Below are 22,461 nucleotides of genomic sequence, written 5' to 3'. Positions count from 1 at the left end.
ATGATTTGCCAGTGGCAGCAGTTACGAGTGTAGGACATCAGGCAGCTCTGAGACTAGAGAAGCTTGCTGGAGCCCATGCCAACAGAAACAGCCAAGATAACTACAGGGACAGTTCTTGAAGACCACAGGCAGGCAGGGCTGCCCACCCCATGCCACCCCCAGAGCAGACCTGTCTGCTGCCAGCACTCTCTATGCAGGTGAATACAGCCCAGTCCCTTAAGCAACAGTTTGTGACTCTAGCTTGGATGTTGTGGCTGACCGGCTTGGTCCAATACTCTGCCTGTCTCTGGCTGCAAGGGAAGCTGGCAAGGCCAACAGTTCACTTGTGTGCTTCCAGAATGAATCCTTCTAAGGAGAAGCCTCTGAGGCCAGGGGCAGAAAAAACACTGCTACCATGCTTAGGAACGCAGTTGCCAGCCACCTGTGGTGGTGCACACCTGTAATCCCGATATGGGGGAGAATGAGGCAGGAAGGTTATAGGTTTGAGTCTAGCCTAAGCAATTTAGTGAGACCCTGTCTCAAAAATTTAAGGGCTGAGGATGTAGCATGCATGCATCCCCAGGCTCCCCTGCCTGAACAGTTTGGTTGTCTCCTTGGACATCAAACTTTCCCATCTCCCTGCTGCCTCTGACCCAACTGCCTGGAGTCTGTTCCACCTTAGGAAGAGGTGGCATCTCCCACTAAGGGCCCTGGGACAGCCCGTAGCAAAGTATGCCGAGTCCACCTGCAGCTTTGTGACTCCAAAGGACAAGCTAGAGGGTCCCAGAAAGCTTTTCAGGAATCAAAGAAAGTCCTAACCTAGAAAGGGAGGGAGGGGTCACAAGGTGGAACTGCACCTCATTTTTCTGCACACACCGCTGGATGGCCTGTAGCCCTAATGCACGCTGAAAACAAAAGAAGACAAAGAAAAGCTATAAGTGGGAGTGTGTACGCAGAGACCGATGAGCTCAGTGAATTAGCAGTGGAGATATCACCAAGGATGCAAGCCAGGGCAGCTCCTAGGATAGTGCAGACACAAGATGCAAGGCTGCACCTGGAAGCCAAATGGTGCCCCCTGCTGGGTGCAAGAGGTTCAGCTCCACCACTACCCCACCACCCCCTCACCGCCACACAGAGTTCCACTGAGACAGACACCGTCAGCACAAAGCAATCACGATGACTTTATTTAACTCCTTATCCACTAAACGTTACACCTAGTCTCAAGTTGAGGTGGGGAGAAGAGATTCTCATTGCCGCCACTGTAAGGGGAAGCTGGACTGTGGTGATAGGAGCACTAGGGGATGGAAAGCCAAGGACACTAAAGACGGAGACCAGAGTCTGAGGACAATGAGTCTGGAGCACGTCACACCCACTCACAGGTCTCCCTGGACTTGGGGGACAGCGTCCAAGGCATTTCCGCTGCGGGACACACTTGCAGTGTGGATTTCAATGGTGCTGGCATCAGAACCTGCAGGGGAAGAGACAGAAGTAATGGGATCTCTGGCCAAACCAGGACACACTCTCCCTGGGTTTGGTGGTGCACACCTGGAATCCCAGCACTAGGGAGGCCGAGGCAGGAGGATCACTGCAAGTTCAAGGCCAGCCTGAACTACACAGCAAGATACTGGCTCAGAAAACAAAATGAAACAAGAAAATGCTCTCGATTTTCAGGTACACACTGAGATTCTCCTAGACTAAAACTCAGTGTCATCGCTAGTAGGCTCTAAGCTAGTTCTCATTAAACCCTTCCCAAGGTGGGGAGAGATCCCAGGCTGGCCTAGGGTGGACAGTCACGATGTTGCTGGGAAGCCATGACAGCTGACCCTGGAGGTCACGGAGCCCTGGGACATGAGTGGTCTGACCCAGGGCAGAGTGCTCCGGTGACTACTGGCTACAGGGACAAGGCTGCTGGGTTTCAGCCCCTGGCTCCAGCTGTGGGAAGCGTGGGGGCCAAAAGGCCCCAAGGGCTGGAAAACAGCGATGGCTCTGGGAGGTGTTTACTGATGAGAGCTTCCCTGTTGCGGATGCCAAGTGGGACACTGGCTGCAATGACAGAGTGATGGAGGACGTGTTGTTTCTCTTCTCCACAGAACATGCATTTCCCAGGCCTGGGGACAAGCCTGGTAATCAGTTTCCCCTTTACCCAGCCCTCCTTCCAAAGCAGAGGCTCACAGACACAGTTGGCAAAATCAAGGAAAACACCCTGCTCAGTCAAAACAGAAACCTTGGAGGATGATTCAGGCACTCCTTCCCTTTGCAGCAGTGAGCTCCTTTGTGACAAATGGCAGAAATGCTTTCCTTTTTTTGGTACCAGGAATCACACTCAGACTTTGCACTTGCCCCCCCCCCAGGTGCTGTGCCTCTGAGCTATGTCCCTGGTCCAACAGAAATGCCCTTACATCCCACAAACACCCAGGAGCACCTGTGGTACGCCAGCCTGTAGATCATGTGCGGAGAACACAGGCGGAGACACAAAGAACCTTTTCAGTGACTTCCAAGGATCTCTCCACTGACCATCACAGTCTCCTGTGTCCCTCCCTCCTTGATCACAGCCACTAGGCACACTACCCCTCTCCAAGCCTAATCCTGCCCCAGGGCCTTTGCATGTCTCTATTCCACCTGAAGGGCTCTCCTCTTGATTTTCCCATGGCTCACTCCTATACTTCATGCATCACCTCATCTTTAGAGAAACTTCAGGGTCACTATGCTGAAACCACGCACCCACCTGTCCCCAGCCAATTTTCTTTATCACTGGATAAACAGGCAAGTGCCTCAGTGTCACAGGAGTGCACCTCAGGGTGCTGTGGAAGCCTGCCAGTACGATGGACAGGAAGTGACAGGCAGTGGTCAGAGAAGCCAGGCGGATGCCGAGGCTCCTTCTGGGACCCACACCAGCCCTCCCCTGGGAGGCCTTCCTGAGAATCTGACCCAGGGGCCAAGAAAGGGGTAACGGGACCCCAGGCCAGGTCCCATCAGAGCTGGGTCAGTCATGAGGAGACTGCAGAAAGCTTTCCTGCCAGAGCCACCAGGCACCAGCCAGGAACACTCCTAGGGGACATTTCCAGTTCCAGAGAACATTCCTGTTGGAGGTTGGTGGCACTTCAAAGAGACTCTGTTCTCACAGGGTCACCCACAGTTCCGAGGACTCATGAGGGCTCCCTGCGGCTCCAGGGTGCATCTCTGGGGACCATGTGGTGGCCGCTGATCAAGGTCTGGGCTAAGGACACTGCTGCATGACCTCACACCTCAGGACATGCTCTAGAGCCCCTGAAGGGCTCCATGTCCCTTGGGGCTCCATGGAGGACAGCAAAGGAGGCAAAGTCAGCCCCTTCAGTCCTGAAGGAGAGGGCCTGGGGCCTGGGTTTCCATGGAGTTTCTCTTCTGGCCTGAAGGCCTCTCTAAGTCTGTCTATCTATCAGGAAGGATGCCCTCTGCTGGGTCACTCCTTGAATCAGACCTGCAGGTCCAGGAAGGTTCTTGGGACCCTCCCAGCTCCATGCAGACCTGAGATTTAGATGCTGCCTGTGCCTTCATTTCTCAGCTGCCTCTAAAACCCTGAGCCCTACCTAGAACCAAAACACCAGTAAACACCGTGCACGACCCAACTGCACTGAAAGGTGCTCTGTTGGGTGAGCCCCACCAAGACCCTGAGGCCCTGGGTTTTGTTCTGTCCAGTCTCCCCCACTTCTTGCTACTGGCATTTGAGTGAACCAACAGGGCACCTCTTCAACTGTGAGAGAAGGAAAGGTGGGGGGAGGGAGAGGAAGAGAAAGGTGAGGGGAAGAGGAAAGGAGAAGGGAAGGGGAAAGGGGAGGGGAGGGGAGGAGAAGGAAAAGGGAGGGGAGGGGTAAGGGCCATGGCCACTGGCCAGCCTGAACCGCATAGCAAAACCCTGTCTCAAAATGATGAATAAATGAACGAAAGAAAGAACGAAAGAAAAGAAGCGCCCCAGGTATTCATTTAACTCTGGAAAGATTTTTGATTCCATACATTAACAAGCCAACTGCAGGACATTACTTTAAAACTCAAGCACAGGCCAGGGATACAACTCAGCAGTATAAGCTCCTGCTTGGCAATTGTGAGGTCATGAGTTTGATCCCTGGGACCAAAAAAAGAAAACTCAAGCACACAGAGATGACGATATGATACCCATTTAATCTTCCAGCTTTGTTCTTATAAAGTGGACCAAGAACCTTCCTGGACCTGCAGGTCTGATTCAAGGAGTGACCCAGCAGAAGGCATCCTTCCTGATAGAGAGACAGACTTAGAGAGGCCTTCAGGCCAGAGGGATTTTTTTGCTTGTGTGCACATGTGTGTTCTGTTTTTCATTGCTGGGGATGGAACCCAGGGCCTTCACGCAGGCCAATATCCCCACTCCGCCCCTCCTTTCTCCTTCAGCCAGGGTCTTGCTAAATCACTGAGTTCCCTGGACTGGGCTGGAATCTGTGGTCCTCCTACCTCGGTGTCTTACTTTTCTTGTTGCTGACACAAAATACCTGACACCCAAAGTTAAAGGAGGAAAGATTTAGTTAGCTCGCCATTTGTAGAGGTTTCAGGCCATAATCACCTGGCTCCAAGGCAGGATGGCATTGCAGAAAACAAACAGTTCGTGGCAGACAGAAGGTAGCAAAGCAATAAGGCGCAAGATGATACTCTTTCTGTCCCTTGTATTGTATCCAGGATACTGGGATTAGGGCATTGCCACCCACTCAGTGGATTCAGGCATCACCCACCCTTAATCCTAGCACCTTTAATCCCAGCATTGTACCAAAAATCTACCACGCGCTCCAGACTCAGCCATCTCTGAAAAACCCCACCTATGACAGCATGAGGCTTCAGGGGACATTCATACACGGCCATAACAGCAGCAACACAGGAAATTGTGGAAAGAGGGTGGTGGCAGAGATAGGGAACTGTGGGAGAGAACAGAGAATTGCGGGGAAGAGGATTTGCACAAGAAATACAGAATCATGTAGGTGAGAGAAAGTGGTGGAAACACAGAAGTGGTGGCCAGGACAGAGGATGGTGGGAAGGAGGAATGTACTTCTGAGCTCTCCCACAGTTCAAACGGCAGTGCCTAGCATGCACTTAGTGACTGCAGAGAACCTGAGATAGAGATGCTTGGGTGCAGACAAGAGATAACCCCTTGAAAATCTTTCGATGTGGAAATTACCCAAGTGGTATGGCTGGAAGCTCCACGAGGGTGTTTTCCTCTCTCTGTGGACAGTTAGAGCTCTCTGCTCTTTCAGTCGTTAGTAATCAAATGCATTTTGAAGGCATTCATTCATTCATGCCAGTATTTCTGGGAATTATTACATGGTAGCAACCCCTGCCAGTGTTTTCAGTGAAGAGGAGGAGGAGAAGGGGGAGGAAGGAGGACGGGGAGGAGGAGGAAGGAGAAGGAAGGAGGAGGAGGCGGCACTGAGGGTGCAGCTTGGTGCTGAGCACTTGCCTAGCATGTGTGAGTCTCTGTGTTCCCTCCCCAGCACTATGAAACGTAAAAAGAAAGAAAGAATCTAAAAATTTTAACAAAAATTAAGGAGGAGGTAAAAGAGAGGATCTATATGCATGGCTTCCCTATTTGGGGGGCTTTCCCTCCCCACCCCCATACCAGGAATCCATCACAGAACCCTGTGCTTGCCAGGCAGGCACTGTGCTGCTGAGCTGTATCCCCAGCCCTCTCGGTTTATTTTGATTTTGGATCTCTGTTCACTTTTTCTCAAGACTGAAAATACCCATCCTTTGAGGTAAACCAGGCAACAGCTTCCTGGGAAGGGTAAAAATAAGGAAGGATGCATAGGAAAGTGGATGCGCCCTGAGATCGTTATGTTAAGAGGAAGAAATCAGACACACATTACCTCATGGTTTCTCTTATATGAGAAATCTAACATATAAATACAGAGCACACTAAATGGTAAATGACAGGAAAGAGGGAGGTAGATCTTTCTGCAAAAGGAAAGAAGACCAAGAGATGGAGACAGGGCTGCAGGGAGGAGATGGAAAAGAATTACAATGTGCTATGCACATGGACCAACGGCCCACAAGGAGTGTCACCACTGTGTACTGCAAGCATGGGTAGAACAATGAAAGCTGAAAAAGCCTCTGAACACAAACAAACAAAAGTGCAGACGGCCTGACTGATGCGGCTTGTCTGTGGTGATGGTGGTGTGTGATACTGGGCAGATCTGATTCATTGGCTACTGTTATTTGTCACGTTATTTGTAATCAATCTGTCCAAGATTGGTCCGGCCACTGGAAACTACCAAGAGGCGAGTACAAAGGAGCCAAGTAATCCCAGATGACGTTTTCTGGCTCGTTCCTCTAGGGGCCTTGGGAACTGCATGTGCATGCTAACAGCAGTTCCGGAGGGTAGGTCCTCTCTCCCTGACAAGAGTTGATAGTAAAGCCCAGGCGCCAGGGTGCCCCAGGTGGTGACCACTTGCCCAGCCTGTGTGAGGCTCCAGGTTCCACCTGTAGTCCTGGAGAGAGGGAGGGACGAACAGCGAACGGAGGGGAGGGGAGGGGAGGGGAGGGGAGGGGAGGGGAGGGAAGGGAAGGGAAGGGAAGGGAAGGGAAGGGGGGAGGGAGGGAGGGAGGAAGGAAGGAAGGAAGGAAGGAAGGAAGGAAGGAAGGAAGAAAGGAAGGAAGGAAGGAAGGAGGGAGGAAGAAAGGAAGGAAAAAAGTAAGGAAAGAAAGAAGGTTGCTAAGCACATGGTTTCTCTTTATCTGCAGCTTGGTCAGAATAGCTTCTAAGACTCCCCAGTTGCGACCAGACCATATCATCTCCTGGAAATCAATCTACTGATTGATCACCATCTCTACCATCCCCATAAACCAAAATGTCACCTGAAGATGGCTGTGAGCAGTCAGAGTGAAAAAGAAAATCTACCTACTCTAATCACTTTCAGACACCTTTCTGCAAAATTTTCCCTCCTCCAAATCACATTATTTTGGTACCAACCAAAATACTCTGTCCACCTTCTTTGGTCCATCCTCTGTGTGCACGTGATTTAGCACAGATGCGCTGGAGAAAGTGAACTGTGAAGTTCGTGCTTTTGGAAAGCCTAGTTACTGTGAGACACGGCTTCCACTCGGGGGGCCTCCTTCCCCTCCTGGCGATACCTGTCAGTATCTAAAAATACTTTTAGCTGTTAGAGCTGGGGCAGTGAGGGAGCTGAGCCAAGGAAGCTACTGAAGGTCCCACCATGAGAAGCAGGACAAGAACCACCCAGTCCCAATGCTGATGTGCTACAGATGATGAACCAGCCAGCCGGTGGCAAGGTTATCAGCACCCTTGGTTCATCCGTACCCCATCATCCAGCGGATGGCCGGCATGAAGCAGCATGCCTAGCCCCAGTTTTCAAACATTCTTGAGTCTCTTTCACTCCTGATGAGACATCCAGAGGGCTGCCATGGAGCCAGTGCTATCAAAGGGGAGAATCAGCTTGTACATCACAAATTAGTTCAGTGGAAAATCTGGGTGTTCAGAGCTTTTTCCTTCACCCAAAGATAAGTTCTTGCTAAAACAAACTTTCCAAGGAACTCTGAGACAGAAGAGTATGCCAGCAAAGATTCGCTTCATGAGCTGCAAGCTGAATTCTATGAAACATAAATTTTGTAATCAATTGGAACTATAAGGATACTTCAGTCAATTTAAGACTCTGAAGTCAAACTCTTGAGATGAAAGTTATAATCTACCAACTGGAACAACTAATTTTTTCTGTTTTAATGTGATTGTACTCTGTCAAGAAAACTATTTGGGTTTTTTGTTTGTTTTGTTTTGTTTTGTTTTTTTTTTGAGGAGAGGACTGTTGCCAGGCTAGCCATAAACTTGTAATCCTCCTGCTCCAGCCTCCCACACAGCTGGGATTACAGGTGTCCACCATCTCGCCCAGCTGTAGTGACATGTGGCTGTCTCAGGACAGTTGCTCCCTTCACCAACACAGTGGGGGAACATTGTTTCTGACCCCACAATCAGATGAGCACACCCGGGCGAGTGAACGGTAGGCGGATTAGTATCTGCCGGACAACACATCTGAGGATACAGAATCTTTATCTCGGACTTCCACATAAATTCTGCAGTGGAACTGAGACACATGTGCCTGAAACCCACATTAAGATTCTGCAGACTGAATAGCACTGTCTGCATAGCACAGTGCTTTGGGCCCAGGACAGGTTATAGCAGGCAGCATCAGTGCATCGCTTCCCCATTTTCCCTGCACCAGCCCAGGTGGAGAGAGTCACTGCATCTGTAACCTAAGGAAATCAGGTGCGAGCAGCCCTGGCCTAACAGCAAATGTATCAGAGGCTACAGTGACAACTTGTCACACACTCCACATCCCATCCAGTCAAACGGGGAACCTGTTACACTGAACACAGGCTGCTGTGCTGAATAACTAAGCAAAGGTGCCATTAAAGTATTAAAAGGGTAAAGGCTGGGGATTTAGCTCAGAGGCATAAGTGCCTGCCTTGCAAGCTCAAGGTTGTGAGTTAGATCCCTGGTACCCATAAAAAAAAAAAAAAGTATTAAAAGGGGAGGGACAGATGACATGTAAAACCCCCTATTTGTACCTTTTTACTAAAAGACCTCTCAGGAGCTGGGCATGAAAACACAGGCCCAAGAGACTGAGGCAGGACGATCTCAAGTTTGCGAGTGCAAACCCAGCCAGATCCTGTCTCAAAAAACAGAAAAGGGAGCCAGGTATGATGGTGCACACCTGTAATACCAGCACTTGGGAGGCTGAGGCAGAAGGAGTGTTGAGAGTTTGAGACCAGCCTAGGCTATGAAGTGAGTTCAAGGCCAGCTTGAATTGCACAATGAGACCCTGTCTCAAAAAATAAAACAGAAAACTTCTTGGGATACAGCTTGGTGCAAAGGCCCTAGGTTCAGTGTTAAATTCTGATAACACACATACATACACACACACAGGATTTCCCAGGGAGCACTGGACAATTACCCTCAGACAGCATGCTCAGGGCCTCGTCCGAAGTGTGTCCCCTGACACGCGCTACCTTCCCGGAAGCCGGCTTCTCACCAGGCACACAGGAGCCCTCGGGGAGCTGGCAGGCGCCCTCAGCAGCTGAGGTCGTCATGGATTCCCACTGGATCAGCATCTTGGGAGACTGAAAGTACAGGCTGCATCCTGTCCAGCCGTAGAAGGCCAGGGACAAGAGAAATCCTTGCGCCGGGTTCAGTATCCCCTGGGAGGAAGGAAGGCACAGAGACATGTTGCAGTCAGGAGAGCTGCTCCAGAGGGCCCGGGGCCGGCCTCCTTTGGACAGGCTGCTGGCCTGGTTGGTTTGAGGTGGTTGAGGGTGGGTTGCAGTGGTGCTGTCCATTCAAGGGGGTCTGGAAATAGAGGTGGTGGACAGAGGGAAGGGATGCAGAGGGGCAAGAGGCAGGGGAGGGAACAGAGAGGAAGAAAGCTGGAGGGTGCTGGCCACAGAGAGGAGACTGGTGGTGAGGGTGAGGGTGAGGGAAAGGAAAATGGGGGAGAGGAAAGCAAGCTTCAAGGACAAAGGGCCAGTCACGCCTTCTCTGCCTGCCATCTGGCACCAGTGTGTGACAAGCAGTAAAGCTCACCAAGGAACCATGCAGGGCTCCAAACCAAAGCACCGAGACCCACAGGCCAGGGTGGGGGAGACAATTTGGCTACCTTGTCAACCTGATAGGCTTGAGACTGCCTAGGACACTATAGTGGGGATGTGCTTCTGGGTGTGTCCAGTGGGTCACCAACATGTGAGCTTGGAATCTGTCTGGTCCCTGACCCCTGCTCTGGTGTTGTTGTTCCCCTGCCCTGCTACCTGGCCTCCAAGAGCTGAGCAGCTTTGGTCCACCTCACCTTTCCACCATGATGCTCCTGCCTTAGAGCTGGCTGGCCATGGACTGAATCCCTGAAGACCATGAGCCAAGTTAAACCTCTTCTCCTTTGAGCTTCAGGCATCAGCTATTCTGTCCAGCAATGGGAAAGCTGAGTGATACACTTTACAAATCCCACTTTCTCAAAGTTGGAAACAACATCATGCTAAGTCTGCATGGCCCAGAGTATACCTTTCTACCAGCAGCTCCTATGATTGCTGTGATGGAATAGGACATTGAAGGATGTCCCCCTATTACAGTTTCACAGATTTCCACCCAATACTACATTACGTATTAATAATATAAATTTATGTGACTTTTTCTTTCTTTTTTTTTTTTTTTTTTGGTACCAGGGATCTAACTCACAAGCTTGTGCTTGCAAGGCAGGCGCTTATGCCATTGAGCTAAATCCTTAGCATGCCACTTTTTCTATTTAACAATGGAGCTCATCTTTGTCATTTTTAACTTCTGGGTAACATTCCTTCAAGAGCCAGAACTGGGGATGCACTTACTTAGCATGTACAAGGTCCTGGGTTCTATCCCTAGCACCACCACACCGAAAAATATCAGAGACTATAATTTACTTAACCATCCTCCTCTTTTTTTTTTTTTTTTGGAGTATTCTTTTTCTGTGGATTGCCATTTATCTTTATCCCTATGCCTTTTTCATGGTCTGAAAGACCCTTGCAAGATAAATCCTCTGAGCTGGGTGAGGTGCTACACACTTATAATCCCCAAAACTTGGGAGGCGGAGGAGAGAACTGAAAACCTAAATCTCACCTGGACAACCTTGTCTCAAGATAAAAAGTAAAAAGGGACTTGGGGCTGGGGATTTAGCTCAGCGGCATAAGCACCTGCCTTGTAAGCAGGCAGTCGTGAGTTCAATCCCTGGTACCGATAAAAAGGAAAAAGACAAAAAAAAAAAAAAAGGGACTGAGGGGGTAGCTCAGTGGTAGAGCTCTTGGCAAACATCGGTGAAGTGTTGGATTCCTCCTGGCAATACAAAAAGACAGAAGAGAAGAGGAGGAATGGGAAAAGAAAGAGATTTAAGCAAGAGTGGGCTACCACGGCAGGGGACACAGCTCAGTGGCAGAGTGCTTGCCTGGCAAGCGTAAGGTCATGAGTTCGATTCCTGGTACTAAAACAAGAACAAAAATGGTTGCCTACCATAATAAACCATGTGGTCTTGGCTGCGTTTCTGACACCTCTCAGAGACTCTCTATCGATATCTGGTTGCATCTCAAGGTAGAATAAAAGGCTTTCATTGAGGATATTGGGCAACCAACTGTAAGAGAAAACAGGCCAGTGGTGAAGAGAGCATACAATGAAATCTCCCTTCCATGCTAGGAGTCAGGGAGTAATTGGTCCACAGTCTGAAGCACCAGCTCTCAGGGGAGACCTGACCATGTGGGCCTTTGGTCTGATGCAAGGATCAACAAATCCGCCCATGCAGATGCTCAAAAGCACCTCACGGGGAAGGGACCAGCATGGCCTTGGACACCTGGAATTCTCTCCTCAGGGGACCTAAGGTTTTCAGACACCAAATTCTCATCTGCCATTTCTATTGGAACTGTGATGCTCACCTCTAAGGTAGGCAGTGAAGACGGCAGAGGGCATGGACTTCTGTCTCTCCCAGGAGAGGGTTGGGACAGGTCTCCTCTCACCTGGGTACAGCAGCACCCAAAGGGCTACCAGATCCTGTGGTGTCCACAGCCTATGTACAAAGAGCCCACCTGAGCCACTGGGCAGAAACCAAGCCAGACAAGGTGAGGAGAGAAAAACTGCTCATATGGTTCCTTCCCCTCCTTTGATGGCAAAGCTATGGGTAGGAATGAATGATGGTGCCCAGGGTACATGAGTGCCTTTGAAAAACACGACCGACTCCCTTATTTTGGTTAGCCCAGTGATGGGTCTTGACACTGCAGGTGTATGGTTGAGATATTTCAAAACTAAACTCAGGACTTATTGTCAAGGCTTAGAGACAGTCTGAGTAAATTTAGCATCTCTTTTTCTAAACTGGGTGTGGTGGTGCACACCTGTCATCCCAGCACTCAGGTTGTTGAGGCAGGGAGACTGCTGTGAGTTTTGGGCCAGCCTGGGCTATACATTGAGTTCAAACCAGCCTGAGCTACAACCTTGTCTCAAAAAAAGAACAACAACAGCAACAACAAAAAAGAACCATGCTGCTTGTGGTGGCGTACAACTGTATTCTCAACACATGGAGGCTGAAGCAGGAAGATCACTGTGAGTTCAAGGCCAGCGTGGGCTAAAAAGTGAGCTGAAGACCAGTTAGAACTGCAAGGTCTCAAAGGCGTCCCTTCCTGCACTTTCACTCTGGAACTTCCAGGTCACCCTTGGAAAGGCAGAGCAGGCAAGCTGGTGCCCTATCCCCTACCACTGGCCAATGAGGACAAAGAAGAAAAGTTACCAAGCAACGAAAACCAGCATTATCTTGAAAAAGCGAGTCTTGATCACGGCCCCCATCCGCCTCTCATTCTCCGTGTAAACGCCTTTTCTTCCTTTCAGCAACGAGGCCACTGTCAAAAAATGAGGGAGGACGTCAGTGCTCCTCACCCCTGTGGATCTGACTGCAAAGCAGGAAACCCCAGCAAGGCAGGTGAGGGGCAGGCATCTATACTACTCCCAGCCTCCCGCTGGACATCTCACTGGCTCTAAGGACTCTCTCTGCAGCTTCCGAGTGGATCTGAGCTCCAGGTTCACTCCCAGAGAAGTCCTGTCCTCCTCCCCCAGAACTCCTGATGTCCGCAGCATCAGATGTAACCACAGGACAATTGTCACAACTAAGAAAACAACACTGACACATTACAAACTGAACTGATTTTATTTGGATTTTACTAGTTCAGGTACAATTTTTTGTGGTTGTCTCTGTTACAGGGTCTCACTGTGTAGCCCAGGCTGGCACTGAAAACACACAGCAATCCTCCTGTCTCAGCCCCCTGAGCACTGGGATGACAGGCGTGTGCCACTATGCCCAGCTTTAACTACTGCTTTTCTGAAGGTTTTCTCTATTATGAAACAAGGCACACTTATTTTAAAATATTGAAAAATGTAACATTTCTCCTCAAAGACATGTTAGAACACATTAAAAAAAAGTTTAGTAAGAGTTGGGTATGGCATGCATGCCTGTCATTCCAGTATTCAGGAGGCTGAGGCAGGAGGATCACTGTGAGTTCAAGGGCAGCCTGGGCTACAAAGTGAGTTCAAGACCAGCCTGAACTGCATGGTGAAACCCTGTCTCAAATAACAAGAAAAAAAAGTTTAGCAAAAACTTCAGGGCTGGGACATGGCTTGGGGGTAGAATGCTTAGCATGGGCATAGACCCAGGTTTGACCTCAGCACTGCACAGCTTGTTTTACGAAAGGAAAAAAGAATAATGAATGACCTGTGATTTCCGGCCAGAGATAGCTACTGCTGACATCATACTGAACTTTTTCCTTTTGATTTTTACTTCTGCCCAGCCTGGCCTCAAACCAGTTGGGAGCCTCCTACCTCAGTAGGTGTGTGCCACCACACAGTTTTCCTTTCCAGTGATTTTTTAATAAGTCATTTTCACTTGTGAGAAATAATTGAATCACTGTTTTTATGAAATACTGCACAAACTTGCTGTGTCTGATGGACTATATTTAAAGATAGGTAGGCAAAAACTCATTCAAGGAGATACACTAATTTCCTACAGGTGATGCAGTGCTTTAAATGACGTTTTTAAAAGGTTCTACAAGCAACAGCTGATCCTCTAACCACCTTCCTGATAAGGCATCTGCCCTTAGAGAGACCCTCAGAGGCCTAAGGCAGGTGGAATGAGACAGGAGGGCCGGGACACAGGTGCCCACTACAGTCACCTATCCAGTTGTTATCATGGCAGTGGACCCATTTCCCCTGCCCTACTTCCTGTTCCCTGTTGTCCACCAGGTGCATTATGGGAGTGACCAGGCCCTCCCTTCAACCCACTTCTGGCCCCTTCTACTCCTTCCTTACCTGAGTTTCCCAAAGCCACCTTCAGGGCCTCCAGAGTATAAGGGCAGCCCCAGGCTGAGTCTGGCCCAGAAAAGAAAACTAGTCCTGGGCCTGACCTAAGGGATCACAGCATAGCACCGGTGTGTGTCGTCTCTGACTAAGCAGGTTGCTCCTTTTCACCTGTTAATCCTGTCCCCCTTCACCAGCTGTACAGCACCTGCTCGGTCTGGGCCAGCTGTCCTGTGTAATCCCGTAAGGACACTGAGGACTGTTATCTCAATCCAAGGCCTGGGGCTTTCCCTTGGCTGTGTGTCCACAGCGCTTCCCCATCATTACCTGCAGCCACTGTCTTGTGGAACAGCACCGGGTTGGCCACCAGGACAAGCAGCAATGGTAGGTACGTGGTGACATAGTGGGGGATGGCATGATCCAGTCCCTTCTCACACCTGGGGTGGGGGATACTTAGTCATTTTTAAAAGAAATGCTTTGGCTTTGGCTGCCCACCGATCTAGACAGGAGGTAAGACAGGGAAGATATGGATAGGCTTCAACTCCGCCTGCAGGGACCCTGACTTCATCTTTCTAAGAAAAAGCAAGAAACTGCAGGCAAAAAAGAAAGGTCATCATGTTTCTCTCTAATAAATGGGAGGCCCCTAGAGCATCATGACACAGGGACCTACGCCTGTCATCCCAGCTGTTCAGGAGGCTGAGGCAGAAGGGTCACAAGTGCAAGGCCAGCCCGGGCAACTCAGGCCCTGTCTCAAAATAAAAAGTAGAAAGGGCAGGGGGTGAGGCTCAGTGGCAGAGCACTTGCATAGCAGGCTCACAGCCCTGGCTTTGGTCCCAATATTGGGGAAAAAGTAGGAAGGAAGACAGTAGTGAGTTCCCGGGGGTCTCGGCTGGCTGGGTTGTGAAGGTGGCCACAGCCTGGGGAGAACACAGGCTGGGCCAGGGCGCTGGGCTCCGGGCAGCGGGGAGCTGGGGCTCACCTGGACACGGAGGGGTAGTAGAGCATCGCAGCTCCCTCGGTACACAGTAGCGCAGCCAGGCCCCAGGCCATGAAGTGGTAGAGCAGGATGGTGCTGCACAGACAGGAGATGGAGGCTGGCACTTTGGAACCTCCTGCCTCAGCCTCCCAGTGTGCTGGGGTTCCAGGAGAGCACAGCACCACGCCAGTTCTGAATGTTTCAGGTCAACAGAAACATGTAGGACCACGTGGCCTTCTGTGTCCAGCTTCTTTCGCTCAGTGTGTTTCTGAGGTTCATCCACTCTGCAACACGGCCTGGCTTCTGGGGGCTGAATTCTGTCCCGTCCTGTCCCATGGACAGATCATGTTTGGCTTCCCCACCCATCTGTCGGGCACATCTGTCGGGCACATGGGGTGGCTCCTAGCTCTGGGAGTGTTCTACCATGAACAGTGCTGCTGCCCACTTACAGGAGTAGAGTTCAATTCCTGCTTTCAACCCCACCAAAAGGGGGCACTGCTATGTTATGTAGTATTTTCTAAGTCTGTTTTCTTCTTTTTTTCTCTCTAAATTGGTTGTTTATTTTGTGGTCCTAGGATACAGACCCTAGGCCTCAACATGCCAGGCAAACATTCTACCACTGAGCTATACCCTCCACTGCTCTATGCTTACCTTCTATTTTTCTTTCTTTTTTCATTTTATTTTGCAAGGGGGAGGGGTAAGGATTGAGCCCACAGCCTTGATACTGAGCTACATCCCTAACCTTTTCAAAATTTTTCTGTTTAGATACCGGGTCTCATTATGTGACCCAAACTGGCTTCCACCTACCTGAGCATAAATAATTCTCCTGCCTCAGCTTCCTGAGTAGTTGGAACTATGGCTGTGTGCCACCAAGCCCTGCTCCAATTGTAATGCTACTCATCCAATACAAATGGCTGTTTTTGACATTTAAACTAAACATGACCCATTCTCTAGAATAGGTAATTAACCTATAGTATCCTCCAAGAGCACTGTTCTTTTCTCATCTGCTACAGTCAGACTATCTAGGTCTCCACAAAAGAAGCCAGAGGTGATGGTGGTACAATTCTGTAATCCCAGCACCCTGGGAGGCTGAGGCAGGGGGACCACAAGTTTGAGCTCAGCCTGGGCCACTTGGTGACTTAGTGAGATTCTGTTTCAAAATAAATGAATAGGGGGCCAGAGATTTAGCTCAGCAACACAAGTGCCCACCTGGCAAGCACAAGGTCTTGAGTTCAATCCTCAGTACCAAAACACAAATAAAAGAGCCAGGCGTGGTGGCACATGCCTGTAATCCTAGCACTCGGGAGGCTGAGGCAGGAGGATCTTTTATAAGTTCGAGACCAGCCTGGGCTACAAAGTAAGCTCAAAGCCAGCCTGAACTATGTAATGAGACCCTATCTCAAAAAGACAAATAAAATAAAATAAATAAAATAAAATAGAATGAAATGAATAGGGCTGGAGAGCTAGGTTAGTGTGAAGGCCTTGGGTTCAATTCCCAATACCAGAGAAAATTTGGAGAGGTGATTAAGTCACAAGGGTACAGCCTTCATGGGTGGGATTAGTATCCTTACAGAACAGGCCTGCACCTGCCCCCTACACTTTCTGCCACGTGAGAACCCTGGAAGACACCACCTATGAACCAGGAAGCCGTTCCTGGTGGAAGGCGATTAAGATCCAGGTTTCAGCAGGGTTAGGGTGTTTTTTTAAGACCCTGCACCAAAAACCAGTCAATGTTGAAAATTTTGATGCTTTTTCATAAACAATAGATACCAAAAATGCAATACTTTATTTTTGTGATTTTTTTCCTGTTAAATACTCATTAATAAAACTCATAAACTTAATAATTCATCAATAGAAATATTCTAAAGCATACCCGTGGGTCTGAGCGACCCATGTTCATGCGCCTTGCTGACAAAATCAGTCTTATGCTCCAAAGCCTGTTGAGATGCAGAAATCATCCTGGTTTATTCCAGTGACCCAATGGCATCCCATGCATCCATAAAAGAGAAGATTCTCTGGGCTGGGGATGTAGCTCAGTGCTAAAGTATTTGCCTAGCACATGTGGGTCTTGGATTTGGCCCTGAACATTACAAAAGAAAACAGGAAGAAGAAGATAAAGAAAAAGAAAAAGAAAGAAAGAAAAGCTGAGAATTTTCACAGCTACAGAAAAAGAACCAAAGGCCTAGAATTCAATGCTCCACATCCCTGGTTAGATCTGGGGAAGGCAGAAGTGGCCACAAGGAAGGCAGAAGCTTCTAGAAGCTTCTGGAAGCTACCCCACATGACAGGGCAAAGTAGAGGGCCATAGGGTGTGGGTCCTCAGGACCACAGGGTGATGCCTGTTTGAATCTAAGAGTGATGAGAATCCACTGGAAGGCCTTTTGCTCATATATACCTATCAGTATAAGAAATTGTTTTTTTTTTTTTTTTTTTTTGGTCTTTTTCGTTTTTATCTGTACCAGGGATTGAACTCACGACTGCCTGCTTGCAAGGCAGGCGCTTATGCCGCTGAGCTAAATCCCCAGCCCGCAGTATAAGAAATTCTAAAACTCACAAACTAGACTGAGCTGGACGTGGTGGCAGTACCATCCATCACTCCTGGAAAATGGCACCCCATGGCATGAAGTGGGACTTGAGGTCCAAAGCTCAGCAGGGCAGGCAAAGGGAGCCAGCACAGAACCCTGACACAGAGTGGAGACACACAGGGTGGGTGTACTGGAGAAGGACCCCACTCAGGCTGGGCAGCACTGTTGGTGGCTCCAGTGATGGGACAAGTGTGCCAGAGAACAAGGTTAGGCCATCTAAGCTCCAGGGCCAAGGCTACCTGCCCATCCTGTTTAGGGGCAGCTCAACCTCTGCTCAGGAACCCGTGCAGGGCAAACCTGGCCTCATGTCCCGGCAATACCTCTGTCCTGCGGATCTGCGGATCACCAGATAGGCGTCTACTGCATAGCAGAAGAGCCACCAGAAGCAGGCACTGTACAGCAGCTGGATCCACATCTGGAAGCAGAGACAGCCCACCGTGAAAGATTCTGAACACGGAGCCACGGCACCTACCTCCCCGATGAAGGACAAGCCGAGGTGGGGCGGGGGGGCAGCGCTGGAGAGCAGGGACCCATGTTTGTGCAGCCTCTGGGGCCCCAGGGGATGCTAGATCTGCTCTCTGCCCTAGAGACACCTGCAGGCCAGAAGGGAAAGGCATGAGGACACACTGGGCTTTTTCTGAGTGAGGAGGCTCCACAGGCTTCTTGCCCGGGAGGGAGAGGTTAAGAAGATCCAGGAGTCCTGTGTGTAGGAGCCAGGGCTCCTTAGTGACTGAGGAAGCACCCCATAAGATGCTAAGTAGAAGTCAGTGCCTCCAGGTGGACCGAGGGAGGGGACTCCTGGCAGCAGGACCAGCAGGTGACTTACTCAGAGGCAGGCACTTACAGACTCCAAGAAATTGAACATCAAGTTCCATTTCAGCAAAAAACAGCCAGCCTCCTTCCTCCTCTCACCCTGGTCTGTCTCCAGTGGATTCTTTTGGTTTGTTTGCTTGTTTTATCTTTTTGGGACAGAGTTTCACTATGCAGTTCAGGCTGGCCTTGAACTCACTCTGTAGCCCAGGCTGGCCTTGAATTCACAGCAATCCTCCTGCCTCAGCCTCTCGAGTGCTGGGATTACAAGCATGCACCACCAGGCCTGGCTCCAGTGGGTTCTGACTGTGGCTCTGTCCACACTGAGATTCTCCACCGGGAGGCACGGTGACACATGCTGTGATCCCAGCACTTGGGAGACTGAGGCAGGAGGAGAAGATGATGGAGGAGGTCAAACTTACCGCACTTCCCACACAGAAAGCAGCAGGCCACACGTCTGTCCTGTTCCCAGCCGAGATGTGTTGTACAAAATCCGGGAAGGCAAGCCATACAGAAGCCCGGATGATGAGCCCTAAGGAAGAAGTGGATATGGAGGAATCTGATCCAAATTCATATCTAAAGCCAACTTCCTGCTGCATAAACATGACAGACACTGTGGATAAATAAGAAAGGAGGCAGGGGATGGTGGTACATGCTTGTAATTCTAGCATTTTGGAGGCTAAAGCAGGAGGATCACTACAAGATTGAGGTCAGTTGGGTTACACAGCAAGACTAAGTCTCAAAAAACCAAAAACCAACCAACCAAACTACTAAAGGACTGAGCAGAATCAGGAAGAAAACCAATGTATGACTGGATGACCCTGCACCCAAATGCTTCTACCGCCCTAATAAAGGACATATTTCTTCCCTGTTGTCATCTTCAAGTCTGAGAAAGTGGCTTACAGCATTCATCTTAAGTCACAGTTTTGGGCATCTTCAATATTTGTCACTCTGGGCATGGGGACAGAGAACTGGGCCCTGGGACACACAGCCTAGGCACCTGCTGCTCACTGGGGTACCCTGGGCAGTCACCCACGATGAACAACAGCTTTGCCCAAGGCCGAATACTAAAACATGATGGTGAGACAACAGTGTCACCATGTGCTCCTGAAATGTGAGCAGAGCTTGAGTCCTGAGTTGAACAAACCCACTACAAAACAACATTTATGGGCTAACCAAACATACAGAGGCTATTACGGAATTGCTTTTAATTCTTTTCAAGTGATACCAGTGGGGATAAATATGTCTAAACTTCTCATGTTTCCATGCTTTATACCAAGATCTGAATGGATGAAATAATCCGAAGTCTGGAATCACCTTCAAATGAATCCACCCGGTAAGGAGGGAGAAGGGTTGTGTACAGCACATGGAAATTCATACTTGTTTATGTATTATATGCTACATTATATATGTTGGAGATCTGCCAAAAGAAAGTTAAATGGCAAAATCCAGGACTGATGTGGTAGTCCACAACTGCAATCCCAGCACTCAGGAGGCTGAGGCAGGAGGATTGACCCAAGTTCGAGGCTAGCTTGGGCTACACAGTAAGAGCCTGTCTCCAAAAAAATAACAAAATCTAGTTTAAACTTCTGTAAAATGTGTCACTGTATACTCTGAACAAGACCCGTGACAGTGAACCTCTTTATGTGCACCCTGCTCTGCAGAGGGCAAACACAGGGCCTGTGCCTTGTAACATTTCACATATTGGCACTAACGTTTAAATTCTTTGGTTGTCTCTGTGTTTCGTTTTATGACAGGGTCTCACTTTCTAGTCCAAGCTGCACTTAAACTTACCACATAGCCCAGGCTGGCCTCGAAATAATAGCGATCCTCCTGCCTCAGCCTCCTGAGAGAGCTGGGATTACCACATCCTGTGCCACGACATCCAGCATAAATGCTTGTGACACTTAGGTGTCACCAAACATTCTTTTGAATCTGAAACTGTAAAACCAGTCTTGGCTGGGCCCACAGAAAGCACTCAGGAGAGGCTGGGTCAGCTGGATGCAGTCTGCTTCCCAGGGGTGTAAATGCCAAACGCGAAAGGGGCTGAGGTGTAGCTGGAAGCCAGCTGGGGTGGCCCACACCTCTAATCCCAGGAGTCTGAGAGGCTGAGGCAGAAGGATTGCAAATTCCAGTCCAGCCTGGGCAATTCACAGAGCTAAGAGGACCCTGTCTCAAGACAGAAAAAGGGCTGTGGAGATGGCTAAGCACGAAGGCCCTGGGTACATGCAATCCTAGAGTCCTCCTGGGCAAATCAGCCAGTCTTTCTCAGATGAAATATAAAAAGGTCAGAGGGAGCAGCTCAGGAGCAGAGCGCCCCTAAATTTTTTTTTTTTTTTTTTTTTTGGTACCAGGGATCGAACTCGCGACCTTGTACTTGCCAGGTGGCGCTTAAGCCACTGAATTAAACCCGCAACCCTTCTCTGAATTCGGACCCCAGTACCAAGGGCGCGCGCGCGCGCGCACACACACACACACACACACACACACACACAAAATCTCTGTAGAAGTAAACCTCACCAACTGCCTTGCTTAGCAGAATTCTCCAGTCACCCAGTCACCCGTACAGCCCCGAGGAGTTCCGGCTTCTTCGCTTTTTTCTGAACTGGGAGAACTCAGTCGTCCTGCCCAACCTGCGCCCCTGCGCCCTCATCCCAGCCGGAACCAAGCAGGTCCCCACCGGCGGGTCGCACCCCAACTACAGGCCATGCGCCCAGCACCATTACCAAGCCGACCCTGCGGGGCGCAAGTCCCAAACCCGGGACCCAGAGGATTGTGCCGAAGCCCTCTGTCTCCCTGTGCTGCGCGCCCCGAACCGGGCACCCCTCAGCTCCCCTTCCGCACCCGCGGGCCACGTGCCCTGAACTGGGCACTCAGCGGCTCCCCGCCCCCCGCGCTGCACGCCTGGAACCGGCACCGAGCAGGTCCCGTCCCTCACCCAGGCAGCCGAGAGCGTCGCAGGCGGCGGCAGCGCGCACGATGCGCACCGAGGCGGGTGGAGAGGCCGGGGGCGCCCCGGGAGCAGTGGGCCGGCGCGCGCGGAGCAGCTGCAGGAGGCCGAGCGCCAGGCGGAGCGCGCCGCTGCCCAGGCACAGCGCGTGGAACTCCCGCTCCCGGAAGCTCAGCACCAGCTGCGTGGCCGCGTCCCGCGTGGGGCAGCAGAAGGTGCCCAGGCGTGGCGAGGCCATGGGCCTTGATTTGGACGCGACTGGCTCTGCGTGGCGGGACCCCATGACCGGCTTGGATCATGCGCTGCTCGGGCGGTGGGTGGGGGCATCATGTGCCCTGGGCTCGCTCCTCCGCCCCCCAGTGGGGCTGCAGAGGCGCCGGCGCGGTGGGGGCGGTGCACGAGGGCTCACGAGGTGCGCCTCAGCTGAGGTCAGGGGAGAGAGGTGGGGAGCTGCGCCGGAGGTCACCCATTTCCCAGGCACCCTCCCACCCAGTTACCAAGCAGCCATCTCCTCATAGCTAGGCTTCTGGAAAATCAGTCGGGGAGCCTGAGTAGACTGCTTGATGGGGACACCGCGCTCCACCTGTAAATATGTCTTTCCTAAGTAGGGATGGTGGTTAAAGTGGCCTTTTTATGGTCTTTTCCCCCCATAGAAACACCCCGGAAGAGGTGGGAGTTGATTTTAAAATTAAAGAATATGGACAGTTGTGGGTACTCCAGCCTCAGGAGGCTGAGGCAGGAGGGTCCTGGAGAGTTTGAGGTCAGGTGGGGTTGTCTAATGAATTGAAGGCCAGTTTGAACTACACAGCAAGACCCTGTCTCAAAAGCGCAGTCAAGCTCTGCTGGACATAGTGGCGCACACCTGTAATCTCAGCACTTGAGAGGCTGAGACAGGAGGACGGCTGTGAGTTCCAGACCAGCCTGGGCTACATAAACCCGTTCAAGGGTAGCCTGACTTGCAGAGTGAGATCCTGTCTCAAAAAAAAAAAAAAAGGAAAGGAAAAAAAAAGAAAGAAAAAGCAATCGACAAATAAAATTAAGGAACAGGGAGCTGGAAGGGTAGGAAGGTGTCCATCTCACTTGTTGAAGACCTTGGAGTTCATCCCTGGCACCATTCAAAAAGTGAAGAAAATCTTAAGGAAAACTCCTTAGCCTAGCTAGACACCACATGCTTTACACCTTAACTTCAGTTCTGTTATTTTCTTCACCAGCTCCAAATTACAGTTATATTTTTGAAGCTAAATTGCAGTTTTTAACTCTGTAGAGAAACGTTATCCAAGTTGGTGTATTGTGCATACCTCAGCTCAGAAGGCTGAGG

General features: G+C 50.3%; 1 protein-coding gene across 5 annotated transcripts; it reads right to left on the bottom strand.

The window, feature by feature from the left end:
* Positions 1 to 1,136: 1,136 nt before the first annotated feature.
* Gpr143 (G protein-coupled receptor 143) lies at positions 1,137 to 21,654 on the bottom strand. Of its 5 annotated transcripts, none has more exons than XM_063243118.1 (9): positions 21,132 to 21,654; positions 18,616 to 18,725; positions 17,704 to 17,798; positions 14,802 to 14,990; positions 14,150 to 14,259; positions 12,267 to 12,375; positions 11,006 to 11,123; positions 9,015 to 9,180; positions 1,137 to 1,447 (listed from the first exon to the last, which is right to left on the bottom strand). In XM_063243118.1, exons 1-9 carry the CDS (start codon positions 21,424 to 21,426, stop codon positions 1,353 to 1,355), a joined length of 1,287 nt encoding a protein of 428 aa, XP_063099188.1. In that variant the 5' UTR covers positions 21,427 to 21,654; the 3' UTR covers positions 1,137 to 1,352. The 5 variants fall into 5 exon arrangements, with proteins under 5 accessions (XP_063099188.1, XP_023417672.2, XP_063099187.1 ...); XM_023561904.2 differs by lacking the exon at positions 17,704 to 17,798 and adding an exon at positions 17,856 to 17,976 and having other exon boundaries at positions 8,937 to 9,180; positions 14,802 to 14,894; positions 21,132 to 21,645; XM_063243117.1 differs by having other exon boundaries at positions 8,937 to 9,180; positions 21,132 to 21,643.
* Positions 21,655 to 22,461: the final 807 nt, after the last annotated feature.

This window comes from Cavia porcellus, unplaced genomic scaffold (assembly GCF_034190915.1).
Source record: "Cavia porcellus strain 051 isolate PalLab524CR breed Dunkin Hartley unplaced genomic scaffold, mCavPor4.1 scaffold_33, whole genome shotgun sequence".
NCBI classification, from domain to species: Eukaryota; Metazoa; Chordata; class Mammalia; order Rodentia; family Caviidae; genus Cavia; species Cavia porcellus.
This window is presented reverse-complemented; position numbering and strand designations above follow the sequence as displayed.